The sequence below is a fragment of the Thalia democratica genome, chromosome 4, assembly GCF_965202585.1.
Source record: "Thalia democratica chromosome 4, ktThaDemo2.hap1.1, whole genome shotgun sequence".
NCBI classification, from domain to species: Eukaryota; Metazoa; Chordata; class Thaliacea; order Salpida; family Salpidae; genus Thalia; species Thalia democratica.
In genome coordinates, this window is record NC_139168.1 from 22686940 (window position 1) to 22711410 (window position 24471).

A 24471-nucleotide genomic window follows, 5' to 3' on the forward strand; every position below is an offset into this window, starting at 1 on the left:
AATTTTTCAAATAGCTTAATTAAAAATGGATTATTACAACTTGTTTACTTATTAAATCAGTAAAAAAAAGTTTAAAGACCATCCAAAAACTTGCTTAGTTGATCTATAACTTCTTGACATTTTCGAGCTACATTAAAATTGAATTTAGAACAACAAAAGAACAGTATTTAAAAAAAATATATATTAAATATTGCAATTTTTCAAAGAATATAACTAAAAATGGCTTATTTAAAAGAAGTTATTATGATTTTTCACTTAATAAATGAGTAAAAAAGGTTTAAAAACCATTTTAAAACACGTTTAATTGACTTTTAACTCTTTGATTTTTTTCTGAGCTTTGTTACAACTACCTTTAAAACATATCAAAACAACAGTATTTTAAGAACAATTTAAAAAGTTGCATTATGTCAAAGTAAATTATCAAACAATGCTTATTTTAGAGTAATTTTTATGTTTTTTTTTTACTTAAAAAATGAGTAAAAAAGCTGTACAAACTGTTGAAAAACACGATTAATTGAATCAAACTCTTTTGAACTTTTTGAGCTACTTAAAAATAACCTTTAGAACGATAAAAGGACAAAAATTTAAGAACAATATAAAAAATTGCAATACTTTAATGAAAGTTATATAAATGATTGATTATATAACATATGCTTAATTAATGATTTAATTTCCCTACACACATAGAACAAAAGAATGATTCAGTTTTCTTAAGCCTTCTGGATATTTTTAGACACCTATCATGGAACCATCTTCCACATTTTTCTTCTTCGCATCCCGTCTGTAAAAGCAGAAAAGTTAAAGAATATAAAATAAGAAATAATTTATTATTTTTACATAGTGCTTAAGCTAAACATACCCATACATCGTTTTTTCTCCTACAATGTCCAGTTTCTTCGACCAGTTTTTTTCCGCATATGTAACAACATTCACTAGGAGGCCCTTAATTGTTATATTTGCTTGTTATATTGTATAAATTTTTATATAATATTTAAGATCTTTACGAACAAACCTCCTACTTCTAGAAGCTTGTTTGCTATATCCTTGCGAATAACATCAGATGGCTTAACCTTAATATGTCTCACCGCTTCATTTGCCAATAAATGTGTTGCTAACTATTAATATGCATATTTCTTTAATAAATAAGTATAATAAATAACTATTAATTATTTGTATGCGTAACTAACCTGTAGCATAACAACTTTTGAATTTATGGTCTCTATCGTTTCAAGGGAATCATGCGTAGTCTGAATGTAGTTTAACGTTTCTTTCATTAATTGACAAAGGTAATTCTCAAGACGTTGGTTTTCATTTTCAGATAGTTGAATTTCAATTTTTGTCCATGTTTTTTCGTCCATGTTTATAAACTAAAACAAATAAGTTAGCTTTATAGTGTATGTCAAACAAGCTACAAATAAATTACTGATTTATTTTTTAACAATCAAAAATTTACCAAAAAATACTATTTATTTGCTTACCAAAAACTTTGTAACTTTTCCTTTAAAAACAAAAAAAAACTTTTTTTAAATGTTTTAAACTGGTTAACTCCTCGTCTGTAGTAACTGTTTCAAAATCAAGATCGTCTAGACTTTTTTCGTCAATAAAGATTGTTGCTGTCTCTAAAACAATATTTTATCTTTTATTTGAACTGATTTGTTTACATAAATCATCAAAAACTAACCATTGGGATGAAACAGCCTAAATCCATGTTTATCCGAGCGTTTAAGAGAAAGCTCGAAAGGTCATGTGTTATACTGATGCAAGTTAACATAATGAGAAAATAAAATGCAGACAAGATATTACTGATGTAATGTTGCAAAAGTTTAAAACGCTGCTTTACAAACCAGCCATAGAAAGTATTGGGAGAATCTAGCCACAGCCTGCTGCAGTAAACATGTTATTCATGTTAAATAGACACTTTTAATATTAAATTGTGAAATTTAAAGTAAAGTTTTAACAATGTTACTTTTTATGTTCACTTTTAAATAAGTCCTAAGTATTTGAATGTTAATTTATTTTATACATACTTAAGTATATTGCTGTTAGAATGATTACTAAGTAAAGTTTAATAAAATGAACGTGTTTTTATACGGAATTTACAACAATTTTGCTGATTTATTTGGTCAAATCATATTTTCAAAACCGAACATGTTAGAAATGAGATAATTAATTTCAACCAAGTGAAAACATAAGAGAACATATTGGCAAAGTTTAATATGTTTTTATTGACAAATAAAGGAGTTAGAGGTCCAGCAGTACTAAGTTGTCTTTTTAAAAGTCAACCGACTGTGTTTATTTAAGGTAAATTTCAGGCGGTCACAGCTTCAAAAATATTTAAGCTAGATGCATAAAAATATAGCGGTACCAAGAGATACCCCTAAATTACATATTTGCAAAGTTTCAGTTATTTATATTGAGAAATGAGTCAGTCAGATTTGTACTGGTACTACGTTGTTTTGTTTTTAATAAAATGAACGTGTTTTTATACGGAATTTACAACAATTTTGCTGATTTATTTGGTCAAATCATATTTTCAAAACCGAACATGTTAGAAATGAGATAATTAATTTCAACCAAGTGAAAACATAAGAGAACATATTGGCAAAGTTTAATATGTTTTTATTGACAAATAAAGGAGTTAGAGGTCCAGCAGTACTAAGTTGTCTTTTTAAAAGTCAACCGACTGTGTTTATTTAAGGTAAATTTCAGGCGGTCACAGCTTCAAAAATATTTAAGCTAGATGCATAAAAATATAGCGGTACCAAGAGATACCCCTAAATTACATATTTGCAAAGTTTCAGTTATTTATATTGAGAAATGAGTCAGTCAGATTTGTACTGGTACTACGTTGTTTTGTTTTTAATAAAATGAACGTGTTTTTATACGGAATTTACAACAATTTTGCTGATTTATTTGGTCAAATCATATTTTCAAAACCGAACATGTTAGAAATGAGATAATTAATTTCAACCAAGTGAAAACATAAGAGAACATATTGGCAAAGTTTAATATGTTTTTATTGACAAATAAAGGAGTTAGAGGTCCAGCAGTACTAAGTTGTCTTTTTAAAAGTCAACCGACTGTGTTTATTTAAGGTAAATTTCAGGCGGTCACAGCTTCAAAAATATTTAAGCTAGATGCATAAAAATATAGCGGTACCAAGAGATACCCCTAAATTACATATTTGCAAAGTTTCAGTTATTTATATTGAGAAATGAGTCAGTCAGATTTGTACTGGTACTACGTTGTTTTGTTTTTAATAAAATGAACGTGTTTTTATACGGAATTTACAACAATTTTGCTGATTTATTTGGTCAAATCATATTTTCAAAACCGAACATGTTAGAAATGAGATAAATAATTTTAACCAAGTGAAAACATAAGAGAACATATTGGCAAAGTTTAATATGTTTTTATTGACAAATAAAGGAGTTAGAGGTCCAGCAGTACTAAGTTGTCTTTTTTAAAGTCAACCGACTGTGTTTATTTAAGGTAAATTTCAGGTGGTCACTGCTTCAAAAATATTTAAGCTAGATGCATAAAAATATAGCGGTACCAAGAGATACCCCTAAATTACATATTTGCAAAGTTTCAGTTATTTATATTGAGAAATGAATCAGTCAGATTTGTACTGGTACTAGACTGTTTATTACAACCAAATGAATGTTTTTGATGATAAGTTTCAAACGGTCGATTAGTAAATGATACACGTTACGTTTTAAACATAACTTCTATACATTACACGAATAATTTTTTTTTATGTAGATATATATAGTTTTATAATTAAATGGCATAAAATTTTAATATGATTATATTTTCTTTTTATTTGTTAATAAATTTTTAGATTGATATAAATTGGTTTATTACCTAAACTTATAAAAGAATGGTTTTAAACTTTTATATCATTAACATAATTTTTTATTATTTAGTATTTTGGTTTTAATAACTATTCTTAAACTTGTTACTATTTTATTAAAATATTTTTCAGGTTTTCATAAAACTTATGTTTCAATATTTTCTATTGATTTTTTTTTCTTTTCTGAAGGTGTATTTTAATTAATTTATTTATTTATTTTTATTTATTTTTCTCTTTTTTAATTTTTTTTTGTAATTTTTATTTAATAAAATATCTTTTGCTGATTATCTAAATTTTGTTTTGTTTACTTTTCTATTAACGTGAAAATCGTAATATTTATTTTAACTTGCTTACATATCATATATTTGTTTGTAAGTATAAAATAAATTTAACTTTAACCTTTAGTAACCTTTTAGTAAGCCAATCACGGAACACTTAAAAAATGTTGTCTAGAAAATTGTTTTCAACAAAAATGTGATCTCGAAAAATGTGATCCAAAAAGACGCTAATGTTTCAACATAATTAGTTGTTGGAAGAGTTTTTACTCTGTTAAGCTTGAATGATTGCAAACTAGTAAACACATTTGTTTACATGAAAGATATTATTTTGGGCTTTGTTGAATATAACTTTTCAAAGTAAGACTCGGTGATGCACTGACTGAATGAACTGTAATGATAGCAAATAATGAAGTTATTATAAAAAATTTAAAAAACTTTCAACTTGAGAAAAGTTTTCAAAATATCTTACTGAAAATTCTATATTTTATTTTTAAAAAATTACCTCATAAAACCTTTTTTTTATTAGGTTATTATTTGTTAAACTAGTGTTATAGAAAGGCCCTTATTAAAACACAAACCATATTTTAGTTAGTAAAATTTAAAATTAAACAAAAAACTATATAGTTATTAATATTAGTACTTGTAGGAGGTAAAAAAAAAGGATCTCTTACTTGAGTTTAAACTACCATGGTTTTCCAAGTTCATTTTCAAAATCGGCCTCTTGGTAAAAATTTAATAAAAATCATTTACCTTTATGACAGACTCTTATTTTAATAGTTAAATATATGTTTAATTTTCTACCCATGACTAGTTATTGTCCACTAATACTCTTTTTTTATTAGATAGGGAGAAGTAACTCACTTTTTTTTTAATCCTGGATTGACTTTTGAAAATTAAAGGAAAACAATTGAAATAATCGCAGTTGATTTGTTGTTCCGATAAAAGCTTATAAATGAAGTTTAAAGACTATATCACAATAGGATGGAAAGGGTTTAAAACTTATAGTCCGCTAATTTTTTATAACATAGTGCTTGTGATTGTTTGTTGGAAAAAGAGTAAATAGATAAGCTGAGCTCGGGGAGAGGAAGTTATTTAAAAATTCTGCTGTTATTTGAAAGATGTTCGAAAAGTTTTACTTTTTATTTGGAAGTAGCTTTTTTTTCTGCAATTGCTTCTATAACAATACTAAATAAAAGCAAATTGTGCTATACCAACTAAATATACCTGTTGTTTTCAAAAAAAATATAAAAGACACAACTTTTTTTCTTAAGATTCTTATTCTTAAAACCTATGTACTTAAACTAAACTCCTTTTAAACATTTCCGTGTTTATAAAATCATCCTTATATTGTTGAAATTTGTTTTTTATTAGACTAGTACTAAAACAATTCTTCGACGTGTTAGATAAATGAGCCAATACAATATTCTTAATGGAGCGGGAAAAGATAAATTAATATTAAAGTTAAGTAACCTGTTAGAGTTCAGACAGAAAATTTCTTAACAGGAATACACAGTCGCAGGTTAACACAAAGAATGTCAGCATTTAGCCTTATAGTTTATTTTTTATGAGTGCTGTGAAATGTATCAGTACAGCAATAACAATAAGACTTTAGGTTTTGGCCATAAACTAAAATATGTGCACATTTTTTTTACGGTCGTGTACGTGAACTAAAACATTACCGCGTATACACTGCTGTAAAGCAGAAACTGACATTTTATACTGTTTATTTTTAAGGCACATACATTTGTAATAAAACCAAGGTTTGATCAGTTCATCTAAGAAAATGCAATAATACAGCTTATGGAAGTGAGCCGAATAAGATATACAAAAAAAAACAAAGGTCATTAATATTTATTTACAAAGTATTGTATTAAGTTTATCTTATTAAGTATTTCAGAAAAAACACATTTTATTAAGACTTAATATTAAACAATGTAAATAATATTACAACAGATATTTATATATTTAATAGGAATTCTATGTATAGCTAAAAGTCAATTAAAGTATAAAGTGAATAAAAGTAAAGCTATCTCTTGTGTGACCAAAACTAAAGCCAAAACATTATACAAATATCACTAAAACTAAAACTGTGGCCCGCGAAGATTTTGAAAACTTGAAATTTGGCCCGCGAGCACCAACTGCCTGCCGACCCCTGTCCAGGAACTTATTTTAAAAACTTTTGATAAGTGCTTTAGTTAGTCACTTGTTCCAACAAAAAAATACTTCTAAATTGACATGATGCACTAACAAACTTTTATGTTGCAGACATTTTAGATTGCCAACTTGATTTATCTGTAACTATTTGTTAAATATTTGTTTTACTCACTAATTCATCTTCTATGTTCTCGCAAACAATAATAATTATCTACTGATGCTTTTAGTTGATTGCATTTTAATTGATTTATATGAAACAAAATTAACCGTAAACTAATGAATTTGTTAATACATAAATAAGAAGTTTATACTTTTAGCTAGTAAATCAATTTTGCAATTGTTAACATACTTATAAATGGTTGTAAGAAAACAAAAACTTTGAAAGAAAATCCAATAAGATTTAAAAAATAAAATAAGTTATACATTAAATCTATTTTATAAATTGGTAAACGGTTTAGCCGATATTTTTATTTTAATTGTTTAAAAATAAACTATAAATGCATTAAGAAGAGCTTGTAATAGTTTTACTTATAAATAAAATATTTTGCAAGGTTGGTAAAACTATAATTTTTTAAATATAAGGCGATTATTTTATTTCAAAATTATAACTGGTGAATACGAATAGTATTGCAAACAAATATGCTGTCTAAAATTTCTACATTCTTTCTAGACCTGCAACTTATCAATAAAAAAATGTTAAGTACGATGGTGGATATCAATTTTAACATTAAAAGCCTATATAAAACTAACAAAATAAACTTCTTAATACTTGTATTTTTATCAAGATTTTACGTATACTACATATTGAACTTTACATTTGAAATATACTAATGCAAAAGATGTTTGAAACTTTCGTAAAAATAAAGTTTTTTAGTAATATTCTGTAGAAGTTGAATACATAATATGTCATTTAATTTTTAGCAAAAAATATAAGTTTAAATAAATAACCAAATGTAAATAACTAGAAATAAGTTAAATTTACGTAGACGCTTACTTAAAATAGTCTTAATTGGATAACTTAAAATATTGGAAACATTAACTTGTACTTATTTCTTGGTATAATTGTTCGTTGTCTCAAATAAGAAACAATAACTGAAGCAATAACTTCCTTAACGCAACTTTTCTATTAAAAAATATTAGATTTCTGTAATCAACTTTCGGTTTGTATTTTTAATCAAAAAGATTATTAGTATAATAAAAAGTATTTTATATATGTCTTATTTTTAAAATAAACTTTTTAACAAAAGATCATATTATAAGCTAAAAGGTTGTTTTTTTTATTTAGCACAGTATTTCTAAAAGTTATTAGTTTTTTAGCAATTTCACTAAAATGTTTCTCTTTTATAAAACAATGTTTAGGTTTACAAACTATTAAATAACGTTTTTTAAAATCGATTGAAAGTATATGTTTTAGAATATTTCATTTTTAATAAAGAAACCATGTTAAAAATCAACAGTAATGATTAAAATTAAAACATTTTTGTCGCAAATTATTTTTATTATTAAATATATTTATTAGGTTTTCAAAAACATCTTAGTGTTTGTACATGCTTTATTTGTCATCATGTATTTTTACGAGTTCATAATATCAGATAATAAAAATGATAGATTTGATAAATTGTAATTTTAATCTAAAACACTTTAATTTTACATACAGTTGTACTAGTATGTTTTAGTGCTATTACTTAATATTTTTAACTATTTTTAACTATTTTTTTACATTTCTTAAAAGCTAAGAAACAATAGAAATGGTTATCAACTAAATAAATTACTCAATGTGTTTTGATTACTAAGACTAACTACTTGCCTACAACTGGTCATTTTAACTTAATTTGATTAGTACTTAGTTTAGACCTGAAGTACTTTGACTTTTATTCATAGCAAACCTTAAGTAACAATAAAACTGCTATCAAAACAATTTGGTATAAAAAGACTTTGTTGAAAAAAAAAGCATTTAGTCGTAACATTACTAATATATATAGTATACTTCACTACCTCTGGTACTTTTTCACCTAAAAATAGAATAAAACAATCTAAAACATGAAATATAAAGCAAGTAGTTGATTTCACAAAATGGTATTTCTTATAAATTTTTTTTTTCTGTGTTTGAACTACTGACTTTTTTTAATAAATTAATTTAAGCTTGAGAATGATAGCAGTATTATTTTACAGCAAGTTTGTATTTACTCCGCACTTGAAAGCATCTATTTGAAATGAGTGAAGAGCAACCAATTCAACAACAAGAGATTGTAAGAAGGCTGCAGCTCAAAATAGAAGAACTTGAAAGAACCGTAGCATCTTTAAAAGAAGAGTTGAGACAAGCAAATTTTATAATAGAGTTTAAAGAAGCTGGCGGCTTTGTAGCGAGGTTTGTAGCGTATTTATTTTTAAAGATTATGAAACATATTTATGGGTTTAACTTATAGAAGTTTCTCTTGAAATGCTAATTTTACAAAACTAAGTATATCTCCTCCAGAACTCCTTCATCTGCAAGTACGGTAAGAAATATGACTGACGTATCGCTCCCTAGCGGAAGACAATTCGATGGTCAGTATACGAGCGACCTCTACGTATCCTTGCTGAGGTGCGTCAACAAAGTGGGAAGCAAAGCCAACTTCAATAAAAACATTCTTTTGTTAAAATCTATCATCATATAGCATTACAATACGAAGTCGTGCATCAATAATCTTAGCGACGATTTCCAAGATGAAAGGGAAAGGCTTTTTCGTCGTATTTCAGAATCGTCTTTGTCCAGGAAGGACTTGAGGATTTGTAAAATTTTAAAAGAAAAAAGGGTGTTTTTTAGTTAATGTATCCGTTGATAATATTTTTGCTTAAATTGTGTACCCATGCCTTTGTATAAGTTATATGTAATATGCTTGTGTTGTTTTTAAAAATCTACAGTTGATTGTTATATTTTGTTGCGTGTATCTTTTTATAAGTAATACGTTTTTGCTCTGTTGTTTAGAAAATAGATTTTATAAATTTGTTAGTTGTAGTTTATTTTTATTACAATATTTTAATTAAATTTTATGTTATAGTTCTACTTAAAAAACAAAATCAGTAGTTGACTATTGATAATTTGAACATAGAATACAAATTGATGACTAAACACAATAAATAAATATGAGTGTTAAAGTTTGAAATTTTTTTCAACCTTTGAAAAAAAAAAGACTAAATTATGAATCAAACATTTTTAAAAATAAGATAAAAGTATAAACATAAGTCTAATGCCTGGTTTCCCAAACTTTGCTTCTGAAGGCTCTCTGAACAGAAATTAAAAAAGCTATGACCCCTTTATACATAAAAACTACCATTAAAAACCAATAAGATTTTTTTTGCTTTTCATCATCAACAATAATATCTATTGAATGTTTTAAATTATCTCCCATGTAATGGCTTCTCATGTCATCCATGCTTCTTTCATTGCCCTATAAATTGTTTATTAATCTTGACGTTTGTTGTCGTTATCTTGTACATGTTATTCGGCTCACTTCCATTAGCTGTATGATTTTAGTTTCCTGATAAACTGATCAAACCTCGGTTTCATTACGAAAGTATATGCCTTAAAAATAAACCGTATAAATGTTAGTTTAAACTTAACATCAATATTTACGCGGCAATGTTTTAGTTCACGTACACAACTTGAAAAACTAGTTCACAAGTTTTAGTTTATGGCCGAACCCTAGAGTTTCCTGGTTGATACTTTACTTATACAAGTCACAACGCTCCTAAAAGCTTAGCATAAGAGTTACATGCTGACATTTTTGTGTTATTCTGTGACTGTGTTTTATTTTTTAAACTTTTATGTCTGAACTCTAACTTATTTAAATTGATTTTCCCGCTTCGGTGCAAAATATTGTTTAGATTCATTTATCTTCTCACGTCAAAGAAGTGTAAATATTTTATTGTTATCTTTTGTTGCATGTTTTTTCTTGATGACCTATGAACTAATTAATTTATTTATACATAAATACGAAGTTTATACTATTAGCTAGTATATTAATTTTGTAATCGTTAACACAGTTATAAATGGTTGTAAGACAGAAAAAAATAAAAAAAGCAAAACCAAAAACTATTAAACAAATAAATATATTATATATTAAATCTTTTTTATAAATTGGTAAAGGATTTAGCTGATGTTTCTAATTTAGGTGTTTAAAATAAACTGTAAATGCAATATGAAGGGCTTGTAATATTCTTACTTATGAGTTACAAAATAAATTTATTTGCTAGGTTATAAAACTACAATTTTTAAAACATAAACGTTTAATTCAAAATATTTCTATTGCAAACAAAATAACTGTATAAAATTTCTACATTCTTTCTAGACCTGCAACTTTAAAAAAAAAAGATAATACTAACTACGATGGTGGATATTAATTTTAACTTACAAGCCTTTGAAAAACTAATAAAAAAAATTGTTTAATTGTATATTTATCAACGTTTTACGAACACTACATATTGAATTTTACATTTAAAATGTAATAATGCATGGTATGTTTAAAATTTTGTAAACTTCGTAATTTCTGTAGAAGTTATATACATATTCTGTCATTTAATTTGGAGCATAACGTATAAATTCAATTAAATTAAGTGTAAATAACTAAGATTAAGTTTAATTCACATGAGGCTAATTTTAAAAAATCAATAGTTTAGCATATTCATCTTGATAATTTAGAATAGTGAAAGCATTAATTTGTACTTTTTTTTGGTATAATTGTTCATTGTCTCAAATAAGAAATAATAACTGAAGCAATAACTACCTTAACGCAGCTTTCCTAACAAATAGTATTAGTTTTCTGTTAATAGTTTTTGATTAATGTATTTTAAACTTAAAAAAGTATTAATATGATAAAAAGTATTTCGTATATATCTTATTAATATACTCTTTTTAATGAAAATCACAGTTTAAGCTAAATAATTGCTTTTTGAAATTAGCACAATATTTCTAAAAGTTATTAGTTTTTTAACAACTTCTGTATAATATGTCTCTTTTGTAAAACTTTGTTCAATTTTGCGAAATATTAAATTACGTTTTTTAAAATCGGTTGTAAGTTTTTTTTGTTATACGTGAATTTAAATACAATATTAAAAATCAACAGTGACGATTAAAATTAAAACATTTATGTCGCAAAACTTATTTATTAAAATTTTGAAAACATCTTAATGTTTGCACATGCTATATTTGTCATCATGTATTTCTACGAGTTCATAATATCAGACAATAGGAAAAAATATTTGATAAATTTTTATTTTTTTTGAAAAATTCAAAAATTTTATATGCAAATGCTCTAGTACATTTAGTGTTGTTATTATAAAAAAAAACACTTATTATAAATATGAGGTTATTACAAAAATATTAAAAAAAGTCAGTTTGAGCTTTATTTTAAGTTAAAATATTATAAGCCGTTCTTTTTGAATTTATAACTGTATTATTTAACAATTAAAAACAAATAATCTAAATCGCTTTTTACTTTGTAAGATAGATTTGTTATAGATGTAATTTATTTGTTTAATACTTTCTGATTAAACTTTTATAGTTTTTTTTTGTTACAAGCTTGTCTAAGTATATGAACGTTTGTAAATTCAACTTAAAGCTAATAGTATAAGCATTGTATTTACGTATGAATGTCGAATTTCAGTAGTTTTAAACAGTTTATTTTTTTAACAATTAACTCATTTGTTGATTTATATGTGAGGCATATAAATAGAAAAAATATCTTGTGAAATTGAGCTTTTTAAACACTGTGTAGATAAGTAACTGGTATTAAATCAAAGTTTAATTGAACTAGTATGATCTAAACTTATTTCTAAAATGTATTAGTAGCACCTATTAAGTTAAACTTACATTTCTTAAAAGCTCAGAAACAATAGAATTGGTTATCAATTAGATAAATTACTTCTTGTGTTTTGATTACTAAGAAAAACCACTTGCCTACAACTGGTCATTTTAACTTAAATTAATTAGTATTTAGTTTAGACCTGAAGTACTTTGACTTTTATTCATAGCAAAACAACATTTAAAAAATTAAGTAGCATAAAAAAAATGGTAAAAAAATAAGATTATGTTTAAGTAAAAGTATTTAGTAGTAAAATTGCAAATAGATATAGTATACTTTTTTGCCTATAGTACTTTTTTACCCAAAAACATAATAAAACTATCTAATACAAAAAAATAAAGCATGCAGTTGGTTTCAAAAAATAGTATTTCGTTTTATAGCTTTTTTGTGTTTGAACTACTGACCTACACTAATAATTTAAACTTGAGAATGATAGCAGTATAATCTTACAGCAAGTTTGTATTTACTCCACACTTAAAAGCATCTACTTGAAATGAGTGAAGAACAAGTAACTCAACAACAAGAGATTGTAAGAAGGCAGCAGCTCAAAATAGAAGAACTTGAAAAAACCGTAGCGTCTCTAAGAGGAGAGCTGAGGCAAGCAGCTCGAAGAAACGTGTCTGCGGCAGCTGCTGGTCCTTCAGCGAGGTTAGTAGCGTTTCATTTCAAGCGGTGTATGAAACATAATTATTATTATTGCAAGTTGAACCTAGGCCACTTAAACAAAGCTACACATAACGAAAAAAAATAAAGATAAAAGCAACACTAAAAGTTTATGTTAAAAACAAAACTAAAAAACATACTTTTTATGTTAGTAGTGCATGTCAATACATTTTTGAGTTTAATTTATAGAAGTGTCTTTTAAAATGCTGATTAAACAAAACTGGGTTATATCAAATCAAATCTCCTTCAGAGCTCCTTCATCTGCAAGTACAGTGAGACCATACACTGAACTGTCGCACCCAGACGGAAGACAATTTGACGGCGTGTACATGACTGAACTCTACGAGTCACTGCTGAAGTCCGTCAACAAAGAGGGAAACCCGACCAACTTTAGATTGAACATTTATCTGATAAAATCTATCATCAAACAGTTTTACAATACGAAGCCGTGCATCAATAATCTCAGCGACGATCTCAAAGATGAAAGGGAAAAGCTCTTTCGTCCGTATTTCAAAAACCACTTTGTCCAGCAAGGACTAAAGGATAAAGAAAAAAATTGATATTTTTTAGTTATTAGGTTTGACGGATAATTTTTTTAAGCGACCGATTAAAACAATGTAATTTAAGTTGTATGTAATATGCTTTGTATAGGTTGTATGTAATATGCTTTGTATAAGTTGTATGTAATATGCTTTGTATAGGTTGTATGTAATATGCTTTGTATAGATTATATGTAATATGCTTTGTATAGGTTGTATGTAATATGCTTTGTTTAAGTTGTATTAGCCGTGCTGTTTTTGGAAATCTACAGTTTTCTTGCGTGTATCTTTTTACAAATTATTTTTTTTTAAATCTTGTCGTATTTGCACTGAAGTTTGGTAAATAAAATTTTATAAATTTTATCGTTTTGGTTTATTTCTATTGTAATATTTTAAGTAAATTTTATATATTTGTAGTTAACAAACCAAATCTGTAGTTGACTGTCTATATTTTGAACGTAGAATATAAATTGAAAAACACGAAAGTAAATTAGTGCCTTATGACAATTTAGTAGTAAATTTTTTGTTAAAACAATAAGTGAATTAACTGAATTGTGTATTACAAGCCTAAGGCATGGTTTCCCAAACTTTGTTTCAAAAGGCGCCTTGAACAGAAAATTAAAGCTATCTAACTCAAAAACTACCATTAAAAACACCTAAAGTTTTTTTTGCTTTTCATCGTCCACTCTAGATCTCCTCTGATACCCCTTTACAGCACATGGCCCCCAAATTGGTCACTTCGGGAAGCACTGGTCTAAAATGTTGCGACCATCTTAGTTGCAAAAAGCAGTGCTGAACAGTTATTTAATAAATCTTTACGTTCTTTGTCGTTATTTTATATATCTTACTCGGCTAACTTCCATTTGCCGTATGATTTTATTTTCTCATGTGAACTGGCCATACTTTGTTTTTATTACGAAATTACACTCCTTGAAAAACTATCAGTATTTTCATATTCAGTTGCAGCTTTGCAGCTATACTAACGCAGTAATGTTTTAATCCGTGTACGCAACTATTTTTAATTATTTAAAACCTATAATTAATTAGCGCAAATATTTTAGTTTATGGCCGAAGCCTAGAGTTTTATTGTAATTGCTGTACTGATACATTTGCAGTACTCATAAAAGTTAAACTAAAAGGTTAAATACTGATATTCTTCGTATTATTCTGTATTTTGTTGTTTAAACTTTAATGTCTGAACTCTAACAGGTTATTCAACTTGAATATTCACTTATATATTTCTGCTCTAGTGCAGAGTATAGTATCGGCTCATTTATCTTAACACGTCAAAGAAATGTAAATGTTTTATTGTTATCTTTTGTTGCATGTTTATTGTTAGTATATCAAGGCAATTATTTTAAAATAAGGAAAAATGCCGCTTTCTTGATAAAAAAAAAGTTCAAACCACAATAATTGCATTGTTCTTTTGTTTTAAAATGTATACTCTAAAGAATTTAATAGCTAGACGATAGAGCTAAAAAAAATTAATTTAAAAAAAAATTTTCGAGTTTGGGTTTAATGGGTTGGTGGTAGAGCACAAAGAAGAATTTAGCCAAAGCTTTTTTGGTCCTGGAACATATCTCAAAAAATTCACAAAATTTGTAACTAACTTTTATTAATACTCTTTAATAAATTAACTTAAATTAGTATATTTGTTCTTTATATATATTTAATAGTTTTAAGGATATTGACCTTTTTTCAGTTTTGGTCTTCAATTATGGAAGTGTTTTAAGAAATTCTAAATTCACTGAGTAACAAAAACATTTTTATTTAACATTTTGAAAAAAAATCAAACGCTTATTTTAATGTTCGTACAAAAATAAATCGAAACTGAAAAATCAAAAAACGTTCTACAATTGTATTTTAGTCTAGCAGCATATTTTTATTAAAAGAACAAATACACAAGTTCGCAGTATTTTTGATTGTACGTTAATCTTTTGCAAAAAGTTCATACTTAATAAGCGCCAAAACGTAGCAATTAAAAAAAAAGTTTGTGTTCAAAAGCGGTTGTATATATTTATAAGATAACAATTGAATTGCTAAGCAAGATTTTCCAAAAAGTAATTGGCATCGCCCCATATTGGGAATAAAAAGGCCACCAGTTGACGATAACTACTGAGGGAAAATAGTATTAAACTAGTAAAAGAGTAAACATGTCATAAAGTGGGATGATTATTTATTAAATTTTTACTAAACATTTGCGATTTTGAAAATGAGTTCGGTCTCTAAACTCCGGTTATTAACATCAAACAAACCTCTAAAAAGTCCCCATATTTCTTTTAGTATACTTATTTGTTTAATTTAAAATTACAAGTACTAAAAGATGATTTGCGTTTTTATGATGGATTTCTAAACTAGTAATCCAACAAGCTTAAATAAGAAAAAAAAAACTTAAGCTGTTACGAGGTAAGTATTTTTTAAAGAACATGCAGAACTTACAGTGAGATTTTCTGACTTTTTCCCCAAAATAAAAATTTAAACTTTTAAAATGAGCTCTTTTTTAATTACTTCATTATGTGCTATCAATACGGGTAGATGTCAAGTATGCACGAAGGGTCACTTTTTCACGAAGACACCTATGCATGGCTTTATTTTATTTTTTTCTTTATATTAGATTTTACTATCACTGTTACCCCTAACTGTTACCCTCGGTCGGTAACTTTGTTTATTCTTTTCGCTTTTTTTGTAAATTAATTTTTCTTTTTTTTTTGTTTCTTGACTTTTTTATAAAAAAATTTTAGTATATTTTTTTTTACTTTTACAGTCACTCTTAACCTATACAATCGGTCGGTAAGTCATTAAATTTTCCCCTATTTGTTTTATTTATAGATTAACCTTTTTGTTTTTTTCTTTTTTTATATATACATATATTTATTTTATTTAATTGTTTATACTCTTTTGCTAAAATGATCCTTCGTGCAAAACAAAAAACTTAAAAAAAGGTTTCTTCGTGCATAACTGACCCGTTTCTAGCAATATAGTTCAGTAAATCATCAAACTATACTTTAAAAAGTTATAAAATAACTAAAACCCAAAGTAGTATCTTTCATGTATATAAAATTATTTACTAGCTTCTAGTAATAAGACTAATTTATAAAAGTCCAAACATTACTTCTTTTCAAAAATTGGTTCGTAATAATAGTTAAAAATTAAAAGTTATTAAGTTTGTGGTCAAACGGTATTTTAAGTTCAAAAAAATCATGCCAATTTAATTGTATTATTAAAGTTATCAGGGTTATTTTCGTTTATTTACTTTTTCTTTTACTCAATCAGTTTCTTTTTTAGTTCACACTCAATTAAGATTCATTTTATAAAAAAAAAATAGTGTTTTAAAATTACTCTTGATTTTCTAGTTATAACTAAAATAGTTACTAGTTTAAACATTTTTACACAAACTAAATTAGACACAGTTTTAAACTTACTTAAACAGAAAAAATTGATGGAAAATGTTGTGTTTAGTGCACATAGAAATAGATTGTTGTTTTGAAAAAAATTAATTACATTGTAAATACTTTTTAATACCTTTGTAAAACTTTTAAGATATTCTAACAAATGAAAAATTATCTCAGTTATTTTTCAATCAAAGTTTTACGAAACACAATGTTTAAAAAGTCAATTTTTATGATACGAATTACAAGACGAAACATTTAACTCAAAAAGCCATATAACTATCAGCAAAACTTTTGCTTTTATTTGCTTAAAATTATGTGATTTATTTCAAACTAAACAAGTTACCGAGTTTATTTCCAGTTGTCCTCTTCTGTTAAAAAGTTTGATGTAAAATAATAATATTAATTTAGATTAAACCAAAAAAAAATAATGAATATCAAAAAGTCAGTCAAATAAGTTTTTTTCAAAGAGTTGTATAAGGTATTTTATTCAAAACTATATAGTGTGGCTGATTTAGTTAGTGACGAAATATTATAAACATTTTTAAAACATATTTATAAGCTTGAACTGTATAATGAGTTAATTTAAATCGGGCTTTCCCAATTTTTTTTTCAAAAGGTCTCCATTTAATAAATTAAAAAAGCTATGATGGCCCCCTCCAACAAGGTTACTCAAAAAACTACCATCAAAAACACGTAAGACATTTTTTTGCTCTTCATCATCAACAACAGAATATCTAGTGTAAGTTTTAAATTATCCCCTGTGGCCCCTTTGCTGCTGATGGCCCCTAAGGGGGTTGTCCCGCTTTGGGAAACGCTGATTTAAATCATACTTTAAAAGGAGACAATTTGAAGAAAACTGTAACTTACAAAAAAAAATTAGTAAATAAGTAACATAACAACTAAAGTGTTTTTTAATGTATATTAGTAATAGTTATACTGTTGAAAAAATGCATATCTAAATTCTTTACGAAGGTTTCTAATACAAAAATTTATAAATTATGCTATTTATTTTTCTTCTACTTAGTAAATTAATATAAGTTTATTTAATCTTACCAAATCAATGTTTAGTGCAGAAATTGACTCTTTTCCGGAAAGACCTAAAAAAACATTAAAAATTTTAGTTTAAATTTTTAGTGCTGATTGAAATTGAAATATAACTGTCGATTATTTAAGAGATATTTTTTGACAAAACTCTAATTATATATAGTACTTACAATATGCACTTTAAAGCTAAATAAATAATATTGGTAGACTAGTTTACTTTGTTTTTTTTACCACGGGTTTTCGGGCAAATCCTATTTAATGCTTTTAACACTCTTTTAAACTATACTAGAAAGGCCGTAAAACATTAAGTTTTTGTTTTAGACTGTTACTAACTATTTCAATTGAAATACCAAAGTTGAGAAACAAAGCTTGAACAATCAGGAAAGTCAGAATGTATGAATAAACAAATAATTTTATTAACTTTATATTGAGTTATAGTTCCAATAAATAAGCAAATAAACATTAATTAGACAATATTCAACACGGTGTTTAATGCAAACGCAATGATCACGATTAAAAACTCTATAAAGTAAGATAGACAAAGCTATATATATATATATACTACATTGAATGCACGAATATTCAAATTTTGACATTTCGAATTCTGACAATTTAAAATGTTTAAAAAAATTAAAAAAAAATTTCAAAGGCAAAACTAATGTACACATCAAAAAATTAAAAAAATGCGTATGTAGTTGTATTTAAAATTTAAAAACTTTTTTTTAATAATTTGGAAATATTTTTTGTGACATGGCAAAAGTAAGTTTTAAAAATACAGAAACTTTTTGTACTTTTTTATTTTATTTTTAAAGTCCTTTTTTAATTTTTTTTTTTAATCAACTAACCAACATAATCCATTGCCGTCACCGGAGCCTTGCTGAGTTTTGAAAGCTCGCTGAACCAAGAAAGTTGACTAGACTTACTTTCAGCACACAGCATAAGTATACTTAAAATTTAAAAAACATTGATTTTTAATTGTAATAAGCAAACTTTGATATTTAAAAGTAAATAGATTTAAGTGTTAAATATGGTCAGGTTATTAACTTTTATAAAATTAACTTATAAATAAAATAAGGTTTCCTAGTTTTTTGAATTAAAAATTTAGTATATAAAAATGGCACATATATGCTGTGTACAAAATGATAGAAACTAAAAGAATGACATTTTATATACAATTTCTTATTTAACAAAATAAACTAACTTACAGATAATACTATTTATTTTAACTTTAACAAAAACATATAATTACAAGATCCTGTTCAATTTTTTTTTTGATAGACAAGTTTTAAAACTGAACTAACTTGCTATTTTTAGTTGTAATTTGTATTCCGTTGATGTAAATGTTATTTTTTGCTTTAAAATCTCTTATTTTGGTCACTAGAAAACCATGGTCTATAAACAACTCTCCGATTGGGTAAGAAGACTGGTAAAGATGGTAAACATTGAGAAAAATAGATTTTTCTTCCTTTTTATTTAACCTAACTATTCTTATTTCCAGTTGTATTTAAATAAAATAACTTGACTTTATATTTTTTTTATTTATTATTGATGCCTAGCTTATTTTGAAAAAAAAAGTCTTTTTATTAACTTTGAAACTTTAGAATTAACTATTCTTTTTTTATCTGAGTTTTTTTATTTAGCTTTAATTAGTATTTTTAACCAAAAAACAAAGAAAAAAAAAGTAAGTTTAATTATTACTATGTAAAAACTTCGATAACTACAAACCTTCTCATTTTCAAAGTATCTTAAGCATCGGTTTTCAAGAATGAAGTACTTCTTTGTAAACACGTTAGAATTGTCCTGTAATTTGTGTTTATATAAATAACTCGCAATTGTTGTTCAAACAACTAAAAAAAAAGTACCAATAGAAGTACTACGGGAATTAAAGAAGGTATAAAAAAGTTGTAGTTTGTTTTTAGAAGTGAAGTTAGTTACTACTTTATTGTTTGGCTTTTTTTTAACTAATTTTTTGAACTAAATTTTAACTAAAATAAATAAAAATTATCACCTTTGTAGTATTTTTTAACAAATAACCTTGAATTATTGGAGTTCCATCAAATTGTTTTAGAATCTAAAATAAAATATATTCTTATAAAACATATTATTTAATATGCTAAATATTCAAATTTTTTACTCATGAATATTGTACATAGAATTTAACAATAAAAGTTTAGTTTCTATTAAATTCAACTTTTACTAAATAAAGTTAAGCTTAATAATAGTCTTCTTAACAAAGACATAAAAAAAATTATAATTAGTAAACCGTACAACCAACCCCTAAACTTTTAATAACTGAGCAAAAAAAAAACAGTTTTTATAAACCAAGTTTTTCTGGATTTTTACTAAAAATTTTTACCACTTTAAAAGTATTTCTTTAAACATTACAACATTTTTTAATTTCATCCATACCTTTTCGTCTGTTAATTCTGAGTACATTTGTTTTAACGCTTCAAAAATTGACGCTTTTAAAAGAACGTACCAATCCATAAAAGCCTGTTTGTTAAACATAAATCATATTTTTTAAACTAAATATTACACCTTTGTTTGAAAATTAAAATAATATATAGACTACCATTTCTTCGTCTATATAAGCGTAAACATATCGCTTCACTTTCAGTTTTTCATCAATAAATCCGAACTTGATGCAGTTTAGTGAAGTGTTACTTTCGTGATTGATATTCTGCATGCATATTTCTAAATTTTCAAACTTTATGTTGTGTTTAGCTTTCTCTGACTGTGGATAATAATATATTGTAAAAAAATATGAAAGAAAAGAAGAAGTGAAAATTATGAAATTTGTAAATGTTTTAAATCTAAAATACAACAAAGTTTACTAAAACCTTTTATAAAAGATAAATATTTTGCTGTCAGTTTAAAATACTAGAGTAAAACTGACTATACTTTTACAAAAATTCTTTTTTATTTGGTAAATGTTTTAACAGTTTACTTACAGTTATTGATTTTTATTGTGTAAGTCTGTTTAAAACACGAAGTCTAATATTTTAAATACAAAATACAAACAAAAAATAACTTATATCTAATACAAAAACAAAACGACAAGCTAAATGGTCTTCAGTAATCATTTTATTTCAGTTTTATTGAATACCTGGTAAAGATATTTCAATATATTCCGTTAAAACAATACAAATTTTCTCACATCGTTGGAGTGGTAGAGTTTTAGGCACTGTGAGTTCCTGTCGCACACGAACATTCTCTTGTTGAACTTTATGGTACGTTTGTGCAGCTTGAAGAATATCTCCCTCTTCACTCGCAGCCGGTTGATCCTACATAGCGCTAGCTCGTTCACGAAGAGCTTGGACAGGTACTTGCAGTAAAGGAAATGCTCTTTGTAGCATCTGAAGAATATAAAAATTAAAGTTTTAGTTTTTGTTATTTTAATTTAAAGATTTATGTGATGTTTTTTTTAGTTTAAAGTAGTATCAACATATTGCTTGAAATACAAATTATAAGTTTAAATTAGTTGCAAATCTAAACTACATTTAGCCAATACTTACATTACAATAAACAACAGTACTTTATTTACTTGGGGTCTTTTGATGTGGGCTTTGTAAAGTATACAGGTCGATGTTCTTCCAAGATTTTATTTGCATTTTTGTTTCCTAACTTCTTTATCTGGAAAATATTTTTATCTGCGAATACAGCGATAGGTAAATGATAAAACAGAAAACAGAATGAATGCTTAAGTTTTTTTATGATTTTGTTTCTACGTTTAATTTATACATAATTCTTTGATGAAGCATAGAATTAGTATATTAAGTAGTCGATTATTCCATATCGCATAGAATTTTTGTATTTTTATTGAAAAATTTAATGTAAGTTTAACATCAACTTTTTTTATGTTAAAGTAATTAAGGTAATAAAAAACCTTAAGTTTTATTTTTCCAGACTAAACTACAAAAAGATTAAGAATGTTTACTAATAACGATGATAACAACAAAACATAACACTATCAGACTAAAAATAAATTTGTGAAACAAAAAGTTTTTATATAGTTTTAAAGTGTTAAAAATCAAGTTTAAGTTTTATTTTAAAAAGATAAAACCATACAATTTAATTCGGAAAACAAATAACACTAACGTTTTTTTAAAATTGTTATTAAGTTAAACTTTCCTTAATCAATTATAAAAAGATCTCTTTAAACATGTGAAATACAAAAAAAAAAAGTAAAGATTAAATTAGCGTTTAATTTTGTTACGTTATAATTTTACTAGTTTATTTTTGTTTATAAAAGTAGATAGAAACAAAATAATTTATTTTTGAAAACAAATTTTTTTGAAGAAATAAGACTATTGAACGAACTAAAAAAATTAATGAAAAACAATATTTAAATAAGTACTACTTTTTACTTTGTTAAAACAGTTTATAATAGTATAAAAACATTATGTATAGATGTTGTTATCGTGAAGTCGAAAATTTTTTTTGAATACTTGTTTTTTTCTTAAAATCGTTTAAATTTATCCGTTTTACAAAGATACAAAAGCAAAAAAATATTTGATCGACAAGCTTAACATTTAATTTAAAACTAAACTACAAAACAAGCTCAATTTGAAAAAGTTATTGATATAAAGTTGACATGTGAGATTAAAAGATAAGCTACATTTTTATGGAAAACTCTCTAGTATGTCTAACATTGAAACTTTGAGAACTTTCAAGACAAACGTTATACTTAAATTAAGAAATCAAAGTAAAGTGTACAAAAATAGTTAGTTAAATTATTGAAAAAACGTTTTTAAACAGGTTAAAGGCAAAATATTATTGGAAACTAATATAAAATTCATTTATAGGTACTTCTTTATTATACTAAAACTTTAAATCCCATCCACGTCGTTGTGACATCACAATGTCTATATATTTAAATTCCTATTTAATTTCAATAAAGTAATTCCAACTTTGATTAAACTGAAAAAACAAGTTATTGTCGAAAATTCGAAGCTTTTACCTTTAAGTTAGATTTACTTGATCGAAGTGTAAAGTATACAGTACTTGAAACTAATCAAATTTTGTTTTATATTAAACTACGATAATTTTAGATATCACATTGGAAATAAAAACTGTAATACCTACAACAAAACTCGGGCTTACTTGAGAGTTGTCTAGTCCTTCGAAGGAGTAAGAATCGTTAATTTCGAACAAAACTTTTTTGTTGTCCACCAAAAAACTTGCGCAGTCCAAACACAAAAACACACCGAATTCAACTGATATGTATGATGATCCTTTAGAAAAATGTTATCTATGTTAACAAGTAAAAGTATGGAGAGAAGCTGTATATACGTTTTGAGTAAAGTTTTTACAAACATTTTTCTAAATAAAAATCTCAAAATAACTTTTGTCACCAATTTATAAAATATGATTAAAAAAATGTAGTTCAAGATAAAAAAAAACTGTAAAGACTTAATTTCTAAAGGTGTTAAAACAAACTGCTTAATAAATAGTCTAACTTTTATTACAATCAGCACAGACTTTATTTTCTTTTATCTTTGAAACTTCAGTTATTCTTCCTTGTAAAGCTTGACGTAATACACTGTTGCTCCTTTCCATTCTGAAATTTTAACCAAAAATGATATTGTTTTTTTTTTTGTTAAATTACGTGCAATTAAAAACAACGATAACAATTAAATAAAAAATTTTAAGTTATTAACAAAACTAAAAGGCTAAAAAAATACTGGTTAAAAAATTTATAAAACAAACTCTTTTGTTCGAAAAGTTAGCTACAATACTTAAAATGCAACTATTGTTATCTATACTAGTTTTTTTGTTTTGATAATTTTAAACATTTGAAATGCCATGTTTCTTAGTTAGTAACTATTTTAGATGAGTTGTTAACACGAATGTGAGTATTATAGGTTTTCTGATAATTATAAAATACGTTTTAAACAAAGCAGAAACTAATAAAATCGTTATTGAATTACACTATAAATAAATTATAAACTAAAAAGTTCTTAAATTTCTAACTATTCGTAACTGCTGAACTAATTAAATTACTTTTTTACAAAAATTTCTATAAAACTTACATTAACAACAATTTAAAGCATTTGTTTGAAAATATTCGAACTTTGTTTTTTTTTTAACTTATAAAACTTAGTTTTGATTTCGGTTTTAAATTGGTTCAAATACTAAAAGGATTAATGATTTAAAGCTATAAAATAATACGCATTGTTTTCGTATTTAACCAGTAAAATTCGTTAATTATTTAGATTATTTAAACACTTTTGTTATTTTGTTTAACTTAAAAGTTTTATGTTTGTTGTTTAATCTTAGCTTTCAAAACTACTTACCATCATTTACTTTTAATTAAAATGATTGTTTTAAAAAACTTAAGTTGTTATCTTTTGTATTATGGTTATAATCTGAAAACTTTATTTTAATTATAGTAAAGTGAGTTTTAAACTGACTGCTAAGGTGAAATTTAAATTGTTTATCTCTAGTCAAGAAGTTTATCTTTTTTCAACCTGTTTCTTGTTAATACTTTAAGTCAAACTTTTCTTGTAACTTTACAAAAATTCAAAAAAAAAATCTTTACTGTAAATTACCTAATTTTAAGTAATTAAGGATTTTTAAACCCTTTTTTAAAATTTGTTAGACAAGTATAAACTAAGTATGTTATTTTGTTTTATTTTAATACATAATATTGAAAATGAGTCCTTAAGTTTCAATATTAATTTTGATGTAAATTTAATAGTA

General features: G+C 25.4%; 1 protein-coding gene across 1 annotated transcript; it reads right to left on the reverse strand.

Annotated features, from left to right (window-relative positions):
* Nucleotides 1-17476: 17476 nt before the first annotated feature.
* Nucleotides 17477-23328, reverse strand: LOC145833133 (arf-GAP with dual PH domain-containing protein 1-like). Its single transcript, XM_082940335.1, has 10 exons — nucleotides 23229-23328; nucleotides 22873-23003; nucleotides 21314-21402; nucleotides 20927-21125; nucleotides 20342-20503; nucleotides 19495-19569; nucleotides 19071-19192; nucleotides 18615-18715; nucleotides 17779-17822; nucleotides 17477-17539 (listed from the first exon to the last, which is right to left on the reverse strand). The coding sequence occupies exons 1-10, from the start codon at nucleotides 23326-23328 to the stop codon at nucleotides 17477-17479; spliced, it is 1086 nt and encodes a 361-aa protein (XP_082796461.1).
* Nucleotides 23329-24471: the final 1143 nt, after the last annotated feature.